General features: G+C 45.1%; 1 protein-coding gene across 5 annotated transcripts in view; it reads right to left on the reverse strand.

The window, feature by feature from the left end:
- LOC147026141 (bone morphogenetic protein receptor type-1B-like) overlaps window positions 1-13,333 on the reverse strand; it is a 102,044-nt gene that overhangs the window by 293 nt on the left and 88,418 nt on the right. For all 5 annotated transcript variants that reach the window (XM_085881264.1, XM_085881261.1, XM_085881263.1 and 2 more), the window contains 3 exons: window positions 10,875-11,050; window positions 9,536-9,666; window positions 1-3,658 (listed from right to left, as the gene is read on the reverse strand). The exon at window positions 1-3,658 is cut by the window's left edge and continues 293 nt beyond it. In XM_085881264.1, coding sequence (XP_085737390.1) covers window positions 3,530-3,658; window positions 9,536-9,666; window positions 10,875-11,050 — 436 coding nt within the window. In that variant the 3' untranslated portion in view covers window positions 1-3,529. The remainder of the gene's footprint in view (window positions 3,659-9,535; window positions 9,667-10,874; window positions 11,051-13,333) is intronic.

The raw sequence follows: 13,333 nt of genomic DNA on the forward strand, positions 1-13,333 counted from the left end.
CAAAAGTTATTTAAATGGGAAACATTTAGTACAGGGTAATGGTCTTGTTATATAATTTAATTAATTCCTATAGTATACCTTGTGGATCAAAATTTTATACCGATACATGTTCGCTTTACTGTGAATTCCTGGAGCCCTTTCTGCACGAGATAAACACACGTGACATGAACAATCAAGAGTAAGCCTGCTTTACTGATCCCGTAAATTACACTCTTAGCAAATGCTTTAATACACCTTTGGATTGCTTGGCAGGTTCGGCCGGCATTTCTCATTGAAGTGTTAAAGGAATACTCAAATACTGAAAAAATATACAAACTCTATATATTGTACAAGCTATGTACAAGTTCCACCGAGCGTGTACATTTTCATGGGTAGACAGGGTCGAGCGGGTTGATCGTTTGAACAGCGAGTATCGCAGCGGTAGTTACATTACGGTAAGCAGAGTGAATGTACAATTATACAAGAGCGCACTATACACCCCCAAACCCACCTCCACTTAATCACACCACCACCAAACCTCGATCGCTTAATACACTCTCAACCACTTTAACCTTTACCAACACCACCCACCTGCCATCAAAACCATCCACCCTCCACCCCTTTGCCCACACTACCAACTCAACCCTGTCCCCTTTACCCACACGACTTCAACCCAACCTTCCCCTTTAATCACACCGCCGACCCAACCCTCTCCTTTACCCACGCCACTGACCCAAGTCTCTCCTTTACCCACACCACCCACCAAACCCTCTCCTTTACCCACACTACCAACCCAACCCTCTCCTTTACCCACACTACCAACCCAACCCTCTCCTTTACCCACGCCACTGACCCAAGTCTCTCCTTTACCCACACCACCCACCAAACCCTCTCCTTTACCCACACTACCAACCCAACCCTCTCCTTTACCCACGCCACTGACCCAAGTCTCTCCTTTACCCACACCACCCACCAAACCCTCTCCTTTACCCACACTACCAACCCAACCCTCTCCTTTACCCACACTACCAACCCAACCCTCTCCTTTACCCACACTACCAACCCAACCCTCTCCTTTACCCACACCACCGACCCAACCCCCTCCTTCAACCACACCACCGACCCAACTCTCTCCTTGCCCCTGTGGGCTGTTGAATTAACTCCAGGTGGGGTTCACTCAGCCCATCATCCTTCCGAGGTTGGTGAAATGAGTACCAGCTTACTGGTAACAAGGGGCTTACATAAGCAGCACAGTCGCCCCCCCCCCAGAAAATGATGCAACCAGCAGCCACAGGCTGCACACGATAGTACAGTAACCACCCATCCAAACCTCATCTAAGCCTGGTGTTGGCTTAATGGTTAGGGTGGTGGGATTGGGATCTAAGGATCCTGAGTTCAAATCCTATTCAGCTGTTAAATTAATACAAGGTGGAGTTGACTGCCTGTCATCCTTCCGAGGTCGGCAAAATGAGTCCCAGCTTGCTGGTATCTTGTGTCGGAGTGGTGACCCGTCTAGGATTGTGCCCAATAGCCAAGGAGACTGATTAGGCAGCACCAACGCTCTGCACAGAGTATGGTCCCAATGGATGGATGGATGGAACCCTCATCTCCCACCAAACCCTCCCCTTTACTCACACCACCACCCTTTTAACCAAAACCACTCAACCCCCTCCCTTACCCACACATCCCCACCCAACCCCTCCTTTATCCTCCCCCATCCCACTACCAACTCTCCTCCCCCCACCCTTTACCTACACCCACCACACTACGCCCCCCTTCAACAGCTCACCCACCTTCTCCCCTTTTGCCTACATTATTTCTGTAGTTTAACCTACCACATTCACGCATGCCTCCTCCCCACGTTTCAATCCCTCAAATTGCCCCCTTAATTCACGGTGCAGTGCTAAATTACGTCGATAATTCCCTGTGCATTTAGTACCATCAATGCTCGTTAGGCCCGTTCGCCCTCTCCAGCTACAGCCATAGAACTCCACTGCACCCTCATGCCTACCCCCCACCCCCCACTCCAACCACCCCCAGCCCACCAAACGTTCCCCAGTGATCAAATGGCCGCACAGAGGTCGTTTCACGCACTGAAGAGCTTTGTTCGGACAAGGCCACGTGATGCAGGAGATAATGAATCCCAGGCCGAGCGTAACGAGCAGCCAAGAGAGTCTTCCCAACGCAGTAACAGTCATTATGAACCTCTATCACCAAAACGATGGTCGTGGTACTGCTGAAAACGTGGTTTGCGTTTGTAGTCTCTCACGACGAATTTGTATTATACTATTGGTAGTTCAGAAAGGGTATTTTAGTTTCAACTCTCCAAAGGGGTCGTCTGCATATTCACCATGCAAAATGGGGTGTGGGGGGGGGGAGAGTAAGAGGCTTTGGGCTTTGATTTTGGAGGGGGGGGTGCTGTTGAAATTGAGAAAAAAAATTGCTAAATGAAGGGAAGAATGAGGATGTACAAGAGACTTGGAAGAGACAGCATCATGTGAAAGGGGGGCATTTGATGCACTCTGTCATGTGGCAAGCCTAAATTGTTTCCAATCTCAAACAACCTGTCCAATAACTTCCGAAACTGTGATGGGGACCGGAGGTTGGGGGTGACAGGGGGAGTACAAGATTAAAATGAAAACCCACCATTTTATAGATAGCCCCTAATAGTGACTGCAGCGCCAACTGCATGCTTTGGGTCAAAGCAAGGTTATCCGTAGCTCAGTGTTACCACCGATCATTAAGCGCCTTTCCTGTATTTGATCCATCTGGCTCATAAGTAGCTCTCCCGCTTCCCTCCCTTTTCCTGTTGAAATGACGTGGCTGCCAAAGAAACATGCTCCACGATTGTGTCCGTCCCCCATTTCCTTGCTCCCAAAAGCCAAGGAGACAAGATTGAATCCAAAAGCCGGTACGCTTTAGGGCTCGTCAGACTCAGGTCTGCCAGGAAGGAAGGAAAAGGGCCATAGAGCAATGTACGGATGTTAAACTTTCCGTTCTCGACAAAATAAAACTCGGGGTCATGACCGCACAGCTGTCCGGTCCGGCACAATCGAGCAAGGACATGCCGCCCCCTCCTCCAGGTGAGAGAATAGTTTGAGTGTCAATAGCATATCCAGCCAGCTATCGTGGCCGCAGTGCAAGGATGATCCAGTCCAACAAGCCAAAGTTGACATATGGTTCACTCGATCAGTTCTCGGCGGCCAATGAAGTGTTGCTGTTGTAGAGACAATAACATACTGTCCAGAAAGTAATGATGGCGTGGAACAATGGGTCATGACGCTCATCATGAGATGTCGGCTTTGTTCACATCAATCCACTCCGCAAATATATATATATATATATATATATATATATATATATATATATATATATATATATATATATATATATATATATATATATGTCCTGCACCCTCTCCCCCCCCCCACTCCCCAGTCAAAGACAGTTTCAACACATCATCTTAGACAACGTGGTGAAACAGGTCCATTAACCCGTGAACACAATCTTGAATGCACGCTGCCTCGTTTGAGGGGAAACATCAATGTGCTCATGGAATCTTAATGTCTTGTGCCTCGGCCATTTTTGCCAGGCTCTTCTTGACACGCAGAGCGGTAAGTCGTGATGAGGGATTGGAAGCCCAGCACTCGGCCATCAGCTTGCTCAAGGGCCGCAAGACCTGTGGAAAAATCAAAGGGAGGGTGAAGAAAAGCAGGAATAAAAAGTAGAGCAAACAGCGCAGTACAAAAGCAGCAGAGGAGAATGCTTTTTCAGCTGATTTGAATTCAGTATTTGGTCAAATTCCACCACCACCACCACGACTACTACTACTACTACTACTACTACTACTACTACTACTACTGCTACTGCAACAGCCTCAATTACTCCCACTTTCTTGTGGGGTCAGTCGAAGAAAGGTTTTCATCCAAGTCATTCACAAATATGCTGAACAGGCCTGACGTTCAATTGAAGGTGACAGGAAGTTGCAATTCCTTCAGGGTGTTGTCAATAACTCCCCAACTCTTATCGAACAACACGGTGGGATCTTTAATGTCTACCAAATAACATTAGTCGACAGGACGCCCAGCATAAAGTCCATCCGAAGGACAGCACGCAGACAAATCCCCCCCCCCCCCGCCCTGCCAGTGAATCACCAGGATGACAGTTTCGATGGGACGAGATTCGAACCAGGCTAAACAGCTTGGAGGTGAGCATGCATACCTCTAGGCTATCCTGCGGGCCCTTCACTATACCACCAAATTAACTATTATAATTGGATTTAATTTGGTAAAACACAGAAATCCCCAAAAGAGAACACCCATGTTGAAGCTTTGATCAAAACAAAAGAAAATGTGAAGATGAAAGTCAAATTAATTGTCACCAGTGTGCAATACTGGAAAAAAAAAAAATCACTTCTCATCATGAGGAATCTTTAGAAAAAGAGTGGGGGAGGGGGCACACCATGAAGCTGCTGTGACAATGGTGGGAAGGATGAGGATGAGGCTCGGGCTGCACCAAAAAGGCACAAATAACCCAATCAGTTATGTACCCCATCCACGTAGCGGCAAACACAGGAGCCAATTTCACGTAAAGGGGCAAATGGGCCGTGGGACAAGTTCCTCGTCGGATGGGGTATGATGCCCTGAGGTGTGACATATAAAAGCTGCAAAAGTCACCTCTGCACAACGATCGACACAATACCTCGAAAAGGCACGTACACGTGACACTGACAGTTTACAGACATGGATCTGAGGTCCAAGACGGGTAAAAGGCACAAACATGTGTCAGACAATATCACCACGCCTCAATTACCGGATAATTGCCATAACATGGGCACGACAAGGAAAGTTCGGCAGATGGACTGATGGAAATGTCCATGACAATACCCCTTTAATCCCAACTGTCCTGCGGATTATAAAGAGGATCAATTCACAGTGTTCACCTGAAATGCACTGTTACCATGACGATTCAATTGAGGAGACAATGGTCGGTGAAACGAGCAGAGAACTCACGGGGCAAACGGTCATGTTATTGCATTGGCAGTTGGCCCCCTTTGGATGCTCATTTATTAATGGAGGAGAAATTCTCCAATCAAATTCAAAACGATGCAATCTCACGGAAACTCCGACGCGATGTTCTCCAATAAGCGGACTGAAAACTAAAATGGCGTTCATTGATCAGATTGAAAATTCGCAAAGAAAAGAGAAAAAAAAAAGTGCGTAAAGGTCGATTTCAGAAGAATTCATCCTCCATCTTCGAGGTCGTACAAGCTTCTCAAAAATAAATGGCCGAAGATGAACGATCAGGCAAAGTTTTCGTGACATCGGACACGGTTATATCCCAACGCGCTCACCTCGAGATCGATGAGATTCCGTACTACTCATAATAATCTGCGTGCTGTTACGGTCGCCGTACGAGAACACGCGTTGGCGACCAAGGAAACGCAGTCTGTAGCAAAGATTGCTCCCCAGGGATTATACAATGTTTATCCATTATATACAATAAGTCTCTCGGGTTCACAAAGAAGCTCGTACATATAACAGGAAGCATTAATATATTTAAGACATTCGGGATGGCAGGATAGCCTCAACGTGTGCGCACCCTCCTCTGAAGTGTCTCAGCAAGGGTTTGAATGTCGACCCAGCAATAAACGGTCGTCATGGTGACTCACAGGCAGGATGAACAATGAAATGGAGGACCGATCTACTCGGACTGGTAGTTGGTGAATGTTAAGGATCCCATAGTGTTTTGCAAAGAGTCGACAAGTTTATCATCGGTATCATGAACAAATTACAAATTCCTGCCATGTTGAGTCAAACGTCAGGCCTGGCCAGCCAGTTTATGAAAGACGTGCACCAAAAACGTTCCCTGGCTGACCCCACAAGGCGGCAGGAATAATCGGCAAAGTTGAAGAAGAAAAAGATCAATGCACTTAGGACATTAATAGACAATGGACAAATCAACAAAGTATATTGGATTTGAACCTCGGACTCCAGCATCAAAAGTCAGGTGGCTTTGGTGGGCAAATAAACAGAGAAAACCACGTGATCTGCGACAACGTAACAAAATGCTTTATAGAAATGGTGTTTTAACAGTAGGACCAGAAGCGTTATTTTCTCAACAGGAAGTGAAGTGAAAAGAGGTACCCAAAGGCAGCCCACTCCCAGCCCTCCCCCACCTCCACCCCCTCTCTCCTCCTTCCCTTCCCACCTGCCGAACAAAGTTTCTACACCTGACTGAGTTGGCTTCTTTGTTAAGAACAACGCCATGAGGAAATAATTGTATAAAATGCCGTTTCACACATAGAAAACGAGCAGGGGCTGGGGGCGGGGGATACCTGGCACTGTCCGGCTGGGTGAGCTTTTCCCGGCGGCGGTTTCATGAGGTGTTAGACATTGAAAAGCCATGGAGTCATTAGCCTCATGGTGGTTACCTTGTGCCTGCGAGTTGGCAGCTGCACTGCCTGACCCCACATCTCAATATACACTTCATAGCGACCTTTGGTGGCCTTAAAACGCACATCAAGGCTAACGTGTAGTAGCTTAAAACCTTGCCCAGATTCTGAAATATCTACACCCAAAAGTTGAGGCCTCCATGTGCTACGGTTTAGCCATGAAAGAATAACGTACAAAACGCAAAAGCACACGAAAAAAACACAAGAAAATATGTATAGTTGAAACAGAAATGATGGAGTGCATGTCGGGAGATGATAAACATCTATTACTATCCAAATCACTTTCTGACAGTCAAAAATGAGCAGAGGAGCCAATCCACAAGTGTCTTGCATACGAGATGCTACAACTGATGTGCATCACACCGTGCCTGCATTTCGCGAACATCACGCTGACTGTTCTCCACATCCCTCCCTTGCACTTTGTAGACACACAAGATCACTGTCGTGTGGACTTGAGGGTTGAGGTGTTTACTCTTCTAACTATTAGTGCATGGACCGAAGCCACTGCAGAAATAAACAAATCACAAATTTTGAGATTGTTATGCTTGCTTTGCTCACAAGGTGCACGTCACAAAGCAAGCAAACGCGTTACAGACAGTGTTGTTTTCTTCTTCTCTGTGCCGTAATCCCAAGCGTTAGGAGTCTGCCACTCGGATCCGCCTTCTCCATCCCCCTCTGTCCTCCGCATCTTCCTCTCTCAATCCCACGCTCTTCATATCTCTTTCTACGAACTCCCTCCACCTTAATCTCTGTCGTCCTCTTGATCTTTCCCCTCTAATTGGCTCATTCCATGCTTTCTTGATAAGTTCTTCATCCTCTTTCATCATCAAGTGTCCAAACCACCACAAGCTAGTCTCTCTAATCCACTTACAACTCCTACATGTGGGTAAAGCCTAACAAACGATGCAAGCGCAGAGCCAATCCTGGGCGAGCAAGATTATTTCCACGTATAAAAAAACTGACGACTCGGAAGATTGTTTTCAGGCGCACTTGAAAAGGTGTGCATGCATGCGAACACGTCTCTCGAAAAGATATCGAAACACCACCGTTTCGTCGAGCACATGGCATGTGCTTCATGTCAACACACCCTTGTGAAACGGGCTTAAGAGATCCACCCACAACGAACTGCCAGTCCCGACAAACACCTGCAGTGGGGGGATATGAGCCGCAAAAATTTGGCTTGTAGCTTGTAGCTTGAACACGCGTCATTCCTTTTAAGAAAGCAGACTAAATAATGGTCTATATTTTCAGACAGAATCAGAATAAAAATGCAGAATAATTTAAAAAAAAATCCCATCTGTGTGCAAATTACGTTACGAAACGGACAGCCGGATGACTATAATCAGATGAAGAACATTCTTAGTATGACATTGCACTGTCTGACTTCCTTCTTCTCCAACCCATCCTACTCTGCCATGCCCGAGCGACACTCCCTCTCCCATTGAAGCTCGACGTTGTCAGCATCCTGGACGCCGACGGGATGTGGCCGATGACAGCATCGGACAAACTGAATGGGCACGTAATGCTTAAATCATCGGATATGTCGTTGGTAGTTATGGTGATAGTGTGCTGGTCCAGACTGGCCAGAATGGGAGTGGTTGGGGTGGGGTGGGGGGGGTGGAGTATTGGGTTGGGGCACAAACTGCATGCTTTTAGCAATCGTTAGTGGTTGTTGTCATAGTGTGATATACCTTTATTCGTTACGTTTTGCATTATTAGGGAAGCCTTAATTACACCATCAGTGAGAGGAAAAAGATAACATAAACCAACGTGAAAGGTGGAATCTCCACCAAGCTGCGTTTGAAAACACCAAACAGAGTTTCATTCAGCACTGCCCTCTATTTTACATAAATAAATAAATAATTAAAACAACCTTGAAGCAGCTCAATTGATCTTCCTCCACGTTCTATTTATGAACCGAAATTTGTGGGTTATCGTCCAGCAGTATCGATGCACAACACAGCTTGGTATTTTGTCATTTCTGCTGATTAGCAACTGACGTTCACAAGGACGTGGACAGATCCAACTCGGCCAAAAGTCATCTGTTGTGAAATTGGATCCATGAAGATCTTTTCACGTGACTCGTTTGAGGAACATCCTCTTCCTTCACTCCATCCTTGTCCGTGTCCTCTCCAGTGTGACCACTCCTTGGCTTTTTTTCACAAGATCTTGGCTATTCGTTGTTCACCTTGGCGTCTTGGTTTTCTATAGGTTTTCTTGGCGTATAGGTTTTCTATTATCAGTGCTTTTCCGAAACCTGGTGAATTCTTGGCTTTTTTCATTGGTTCACCTTGGCATTTATGAAAATGAGGAGTGGTCACACTGGTCCTCTCTACATATAATTCACCGTTTGCAGAAAATTTCGAGCAAGTATATATTTGGCAACCGTGTCCTTCTGCCAACTAGCTCATTGCTTTGGTTAACAATGCCCATTATCCCTTCACTGGCCTTCTGAACAAAACAAAAAAATTATGGATGCTTCTTTTAACCAGCGATATGAAGGCTGTGGCCACAAACTTGAAAACTGACCAGCGGATTACTGCCTTTGTCCTGATTAAATCTATTTCAATACACCACAAGATATCTTCAAGGTGCTCACTGCATTTATAGCAATACAATACGAGTTCGTTAAAAATAAACTTCAACGTCGGACAGCATTCGGCCCATCAAGCCTGCACAATGGTTGTCAAGCTATGGTTACCTGTCTGTGCTCTTTCCTTTTATAAATGCTGAGCATCCTGCAGGGAAGCAGCACAAACGAGTTTTAAAGTCATTGGTACGACTCGTCCAAGATTCGGATCGCCGACCTCCCAGACTCGGAGCGCACGCTCTAACCGTTATGCTACCGCATCTGGTGCACTGTGGGAGTCACATTCACTAACTAACACCTTGAATATTACATGCACAAGTCGGTTGGAAATGTTCTCCAGTCGCACAAAGGCTCTTCGTCGGTGAAGTATGTGATAAAAAGCCTTAATCCTAGCACTTAAAAAATGAGCAATTGAGAACCAGCAAAGGAAGCGAAGCACATTATGCTGAATAGCATTGTTATGGGAAACTTTGTTTGTGATTAAACTTCGAGCGGCACAGCCGACACATTACCTCCTCAGAGTTCCAGCGGTAGGGAATTTGTGGCCGAAGCTGCTTCACGCATACCACTTCCCGCATCTCGCTGTAACTGGGTTCTGATGGAACCACTTCGAAATAAGGTGGACGATATTCATTGACCACACCTGGAACACAGGGTGAGAAGAGAGTGAAGGAAACAAGGGCGACGCAGAGGCAACAGAAGGTGTTACAAATCGGATCATAATCGTAAACAGGGAGATTTGCAAAGTAGCAGTTACGCTCCGAGCCCAGAAATCAAATGTGAAATTCTGATCTCCAAGTTGAACCCTTACGACATGGGAAGGACCGGTACGGAATGGACGGACGTCACAGATTCCGCTCGAAATGGTCCCGGGCTCCAGGATGATGAGAGTAGAGTCGTGTGTGCAAGTGTAATCTTGTGAGCTAGCACGTGGCAAAGCCAATTTGCTTGACATAATGTGGATTTAATTTGATGAAGAGTGCGCCAGGCAGGGCAGCCATGCATGAACAGTACATTAGGCACAGGATGCACATCAAGCCACTGGCATTAATATGGGTGGATGGAATAAGCAGTGTGTTAACCTTTCTTGTGGCAATCATTTACAGACGCAAGACCCTAGAAAGGGGACAAGTGTCCAACTCGGGTTAATTTGGCACCAACATGCCACCCTCTGTTCAACAACTAGACTGCAGGTTTGGGACCAAAAGTAAGAGAGAAAACAATGGATGTCGAGCTACGCACCTGCAGGAAACAAGGGGGCAATTCGAAGGACAATAAAAGTATAATGATAACTTTAAGCATCATTCTAAAGGCCATTTGTTGGATCGATGGGATAAAAGGCTAATCAAGCATCCTTACCCACCCCACCATCCACTCCAAACTCCAATCGACCTCAAATGGATAAAAGAGCATTGTTTAATCACCCTGACAACGAAACATTCCACAAATCTATTTTGTTTGTACTTTACCAAAATCCATGAGACAATCACCGAGTAAACACCAGGGCAATCGGGCTTTCAAAATGTCTAATGAACAGAGCAAGCAGTCAGTGCCAAAAACCAGACCTGGTGTCAATTAGTGTGCAATTATCAACGTTTCTTCAGCACACAATGACGTCGTAATTGCACTGGTAATTATAATTAACCTTTGTAATTGACCCTGCGGTCTGGCTCGGAAATTGATGATGGTGCCAGAGCAATGAAAAAATAAAACCTCAATGCAGCGGCAGGCTAAAGGGCATGCGACGTCAGTTCCTAAAATCAGAAGCAGGTGATGTATTCGAATTGTTTTTTTTTTTTTTTTAAACAACTCAGCTGTTACAATGAAAAAATAATAATAATAATAATAAACCTTGGCAGGTGCATCGGCGGGCAATTTCCCAGAATATGAGGCCAAGGCTGTAAATGTCTGCCATAAGGAATGAAGGCAACATGATCCTGTTGAGGCTCTGGTCCAACACCTCAGGTGCACAATAGCGCGCCGGACCAAGTCGCTGAGATGCTGGGAGCTCCACTTCGTTCGTTTCACTGCACGCGCAGAACGCATGACCATCGGGTCAAGATTTCGAGGAAACGACTATTATCAAGACCAACAACAATAAGAATACAAATATTCAATCAACAACAAAAGCACATCAATTTAAGAAAAAAATAAAATATAACCGCAACGTACACTCTATGAGTAATCTCGCCATCTAACTCAACGACAACCTACACCTGATGAGCTTGTGTAGACACTTCAGTTAGACTGGAGTTAAGTTGAAAGTTTTCGGTTCTCCTTATCAATGAAAGGTCATCAAGTAATATCGGGAATGGTGGCACAAATCAAAATTGAGAAATTCTTTATGGGAGCACTTTTAAATTCTTCATTTTTCTTGGTAAATTCTTGATGCCTCAAATCCACTCCTGGGATTCGGTGCATGTGTTCATTTTCCGAGCAGCCGGGGTACAGGCAGCAGATCACTTTCCTAACTTTGGCGTTGGTATCCAGTCGGAGGGAGGGAGTGGAGGGGGCATGGTTGACCCTGGTATCCAAAGAGAAAGGATTGGGGGGGGGGAGCAGAATGAGGACTTCTTATCGATAACTTCCTCGTATTTTGAGTCTGAGGGATGACGTATAAGTTTAGCTTTGGGGATGATGTACAAGGTTAGCTTTGGGGATGATGTACAAGTTTAGCTTTGGGGATGATGTACAAGTTTAGCTTTGGAGATGATGTACAAGTTTAGCTTTGGAGATGATGTACAAGTTTAGCTTTGGGGATGATGTACAAGTTTAGCTTTGGGGATGATGTACAAGTTTAGCTTTGGAGATGATGTACAAGTTTAGCATTGGGGATGATGTACAAGTTTAGCTTTGGAGATGATGTACAAGTTTAGCTTTGGAGATGATGTACAAGTTTAGCTTTGGGGATGATGTACAAGTTTAGCTTTGGAGATGATGTACAAGTTTAGATTTGGGGATGATGTACAAGTTTAGCATTGGGGATGATGTACAAGTTTAGATTTGGGGTTGATATTTTTATAAAAAACAAACTTTCATGGAGTGTTCTGTTAAATACACCTTATGAACTGGAATCTGGAAATTGAGGAGAAAAGATATTCCACTGAATTAATTTGTTTGTACTAATTTGAGGTGAGGAAGAAGAAAAAAATAAGAAGAGGAAGACGAAGAAGAAGACGAAGAAGACGCCGAAGAAAATGATGAAGAATAAGAGGAAGAAGAAGACGAAGGAGACGACGAGGAAGAAGGGGAAGAAGAGGAAGAAGAGGAAGAAGAGGAAGAAGGGGAAGAAGAAGAGGAAGAGGAAGAAGAAGAGGAAGAGGAAGAAGAGAGGAAGAAGAGAGGAAGAAGAGAGGAAGAAGAGGAAGAAGCAGAAGAGGAATACGAAGAGAAAGGAAAAGGAAGAAGAAGAAGAAAAAAAAGAAAACAAAAGAAGGTGTGGGGCCACAATGCCCAGTGTTGTATTCATTTTAATAAACGATTGCGTCTGACTGCAGAAAATTTCCAGTTCCATAAACTATTGTTCTGCAGTTTCATTTCAAGGGGTTCATAAATGAAAGACCGTAATCCAAGTGGCTTCATCAGAGCAGGAAGATACACAAGGATAATCGAGAATATTATGATTATTATTACTTCAAAATGGAAAAAAAAATTGTTTGATGAAAACCTGGGAAGGAGGGAGAGGGGGAAGGGAGAGACGTGAAAGCTGAAAACAACGAGTTGTGTCAAGTTACAGTTTTGCCCACAGAGGAGTCAGCTATTTCTAAAAGGTCAAAGTGCAACAGAGGAGCTCCAAATGTCAATAAGCATGTGATGTTCAAACAGTCCTCGCCTTCTGGAATGTCACACTCACAAAGCCCCCTCCTGAAAGCTGTGCAGCTGTCAGCAAATGCAGCTGCGGAATTTCGGCCAAGGGGCGACTGACAGCCAATCGTTCTTTTCACTGTTATGTTCCTTCACTTCTGGCTTTATGCAAAAGTTGTCAGAACTTGTTTGTGCAGGGTGGACTCAAAACTCATCTCATGACACATAAAACACTGGTTCAAATCTCAAATTGTATAGTAATGCTTCCAATGTGTTTAAATGCCTTTCAATACTTGGAACATGTCTTTCAATCCTGAGAACTATCTCTATCTCTATCTCTCTCAACCCTCCCATCAACTTTCTCAACAACCATCTCAAAGAGGTTCAGTCACTCAAACTCTTGGGTCTCATTCTCGGCCATGATCTCTCTTGGGCAAGCCACATTTCAAAGTTTACCTCCATAGCCTTCCTTCGACTAGGCATCCTCTTGTGAAAAGTCCTTCCTT

This window comes from Eptatretus burgeri, chromosome 5 (genome assembly GCF_056783735.1).
Source record: "Eptatretus burgeri isolate ZD-2024b chromosome 5, Ebu_testis_v1, whole genome shotgun sequence".
NCBI lineage: Eukaryota > Metazoa > Chordata > Myxini > Myxiniformes > Myxinidae > Eptatretus > Eptatretus burgeri.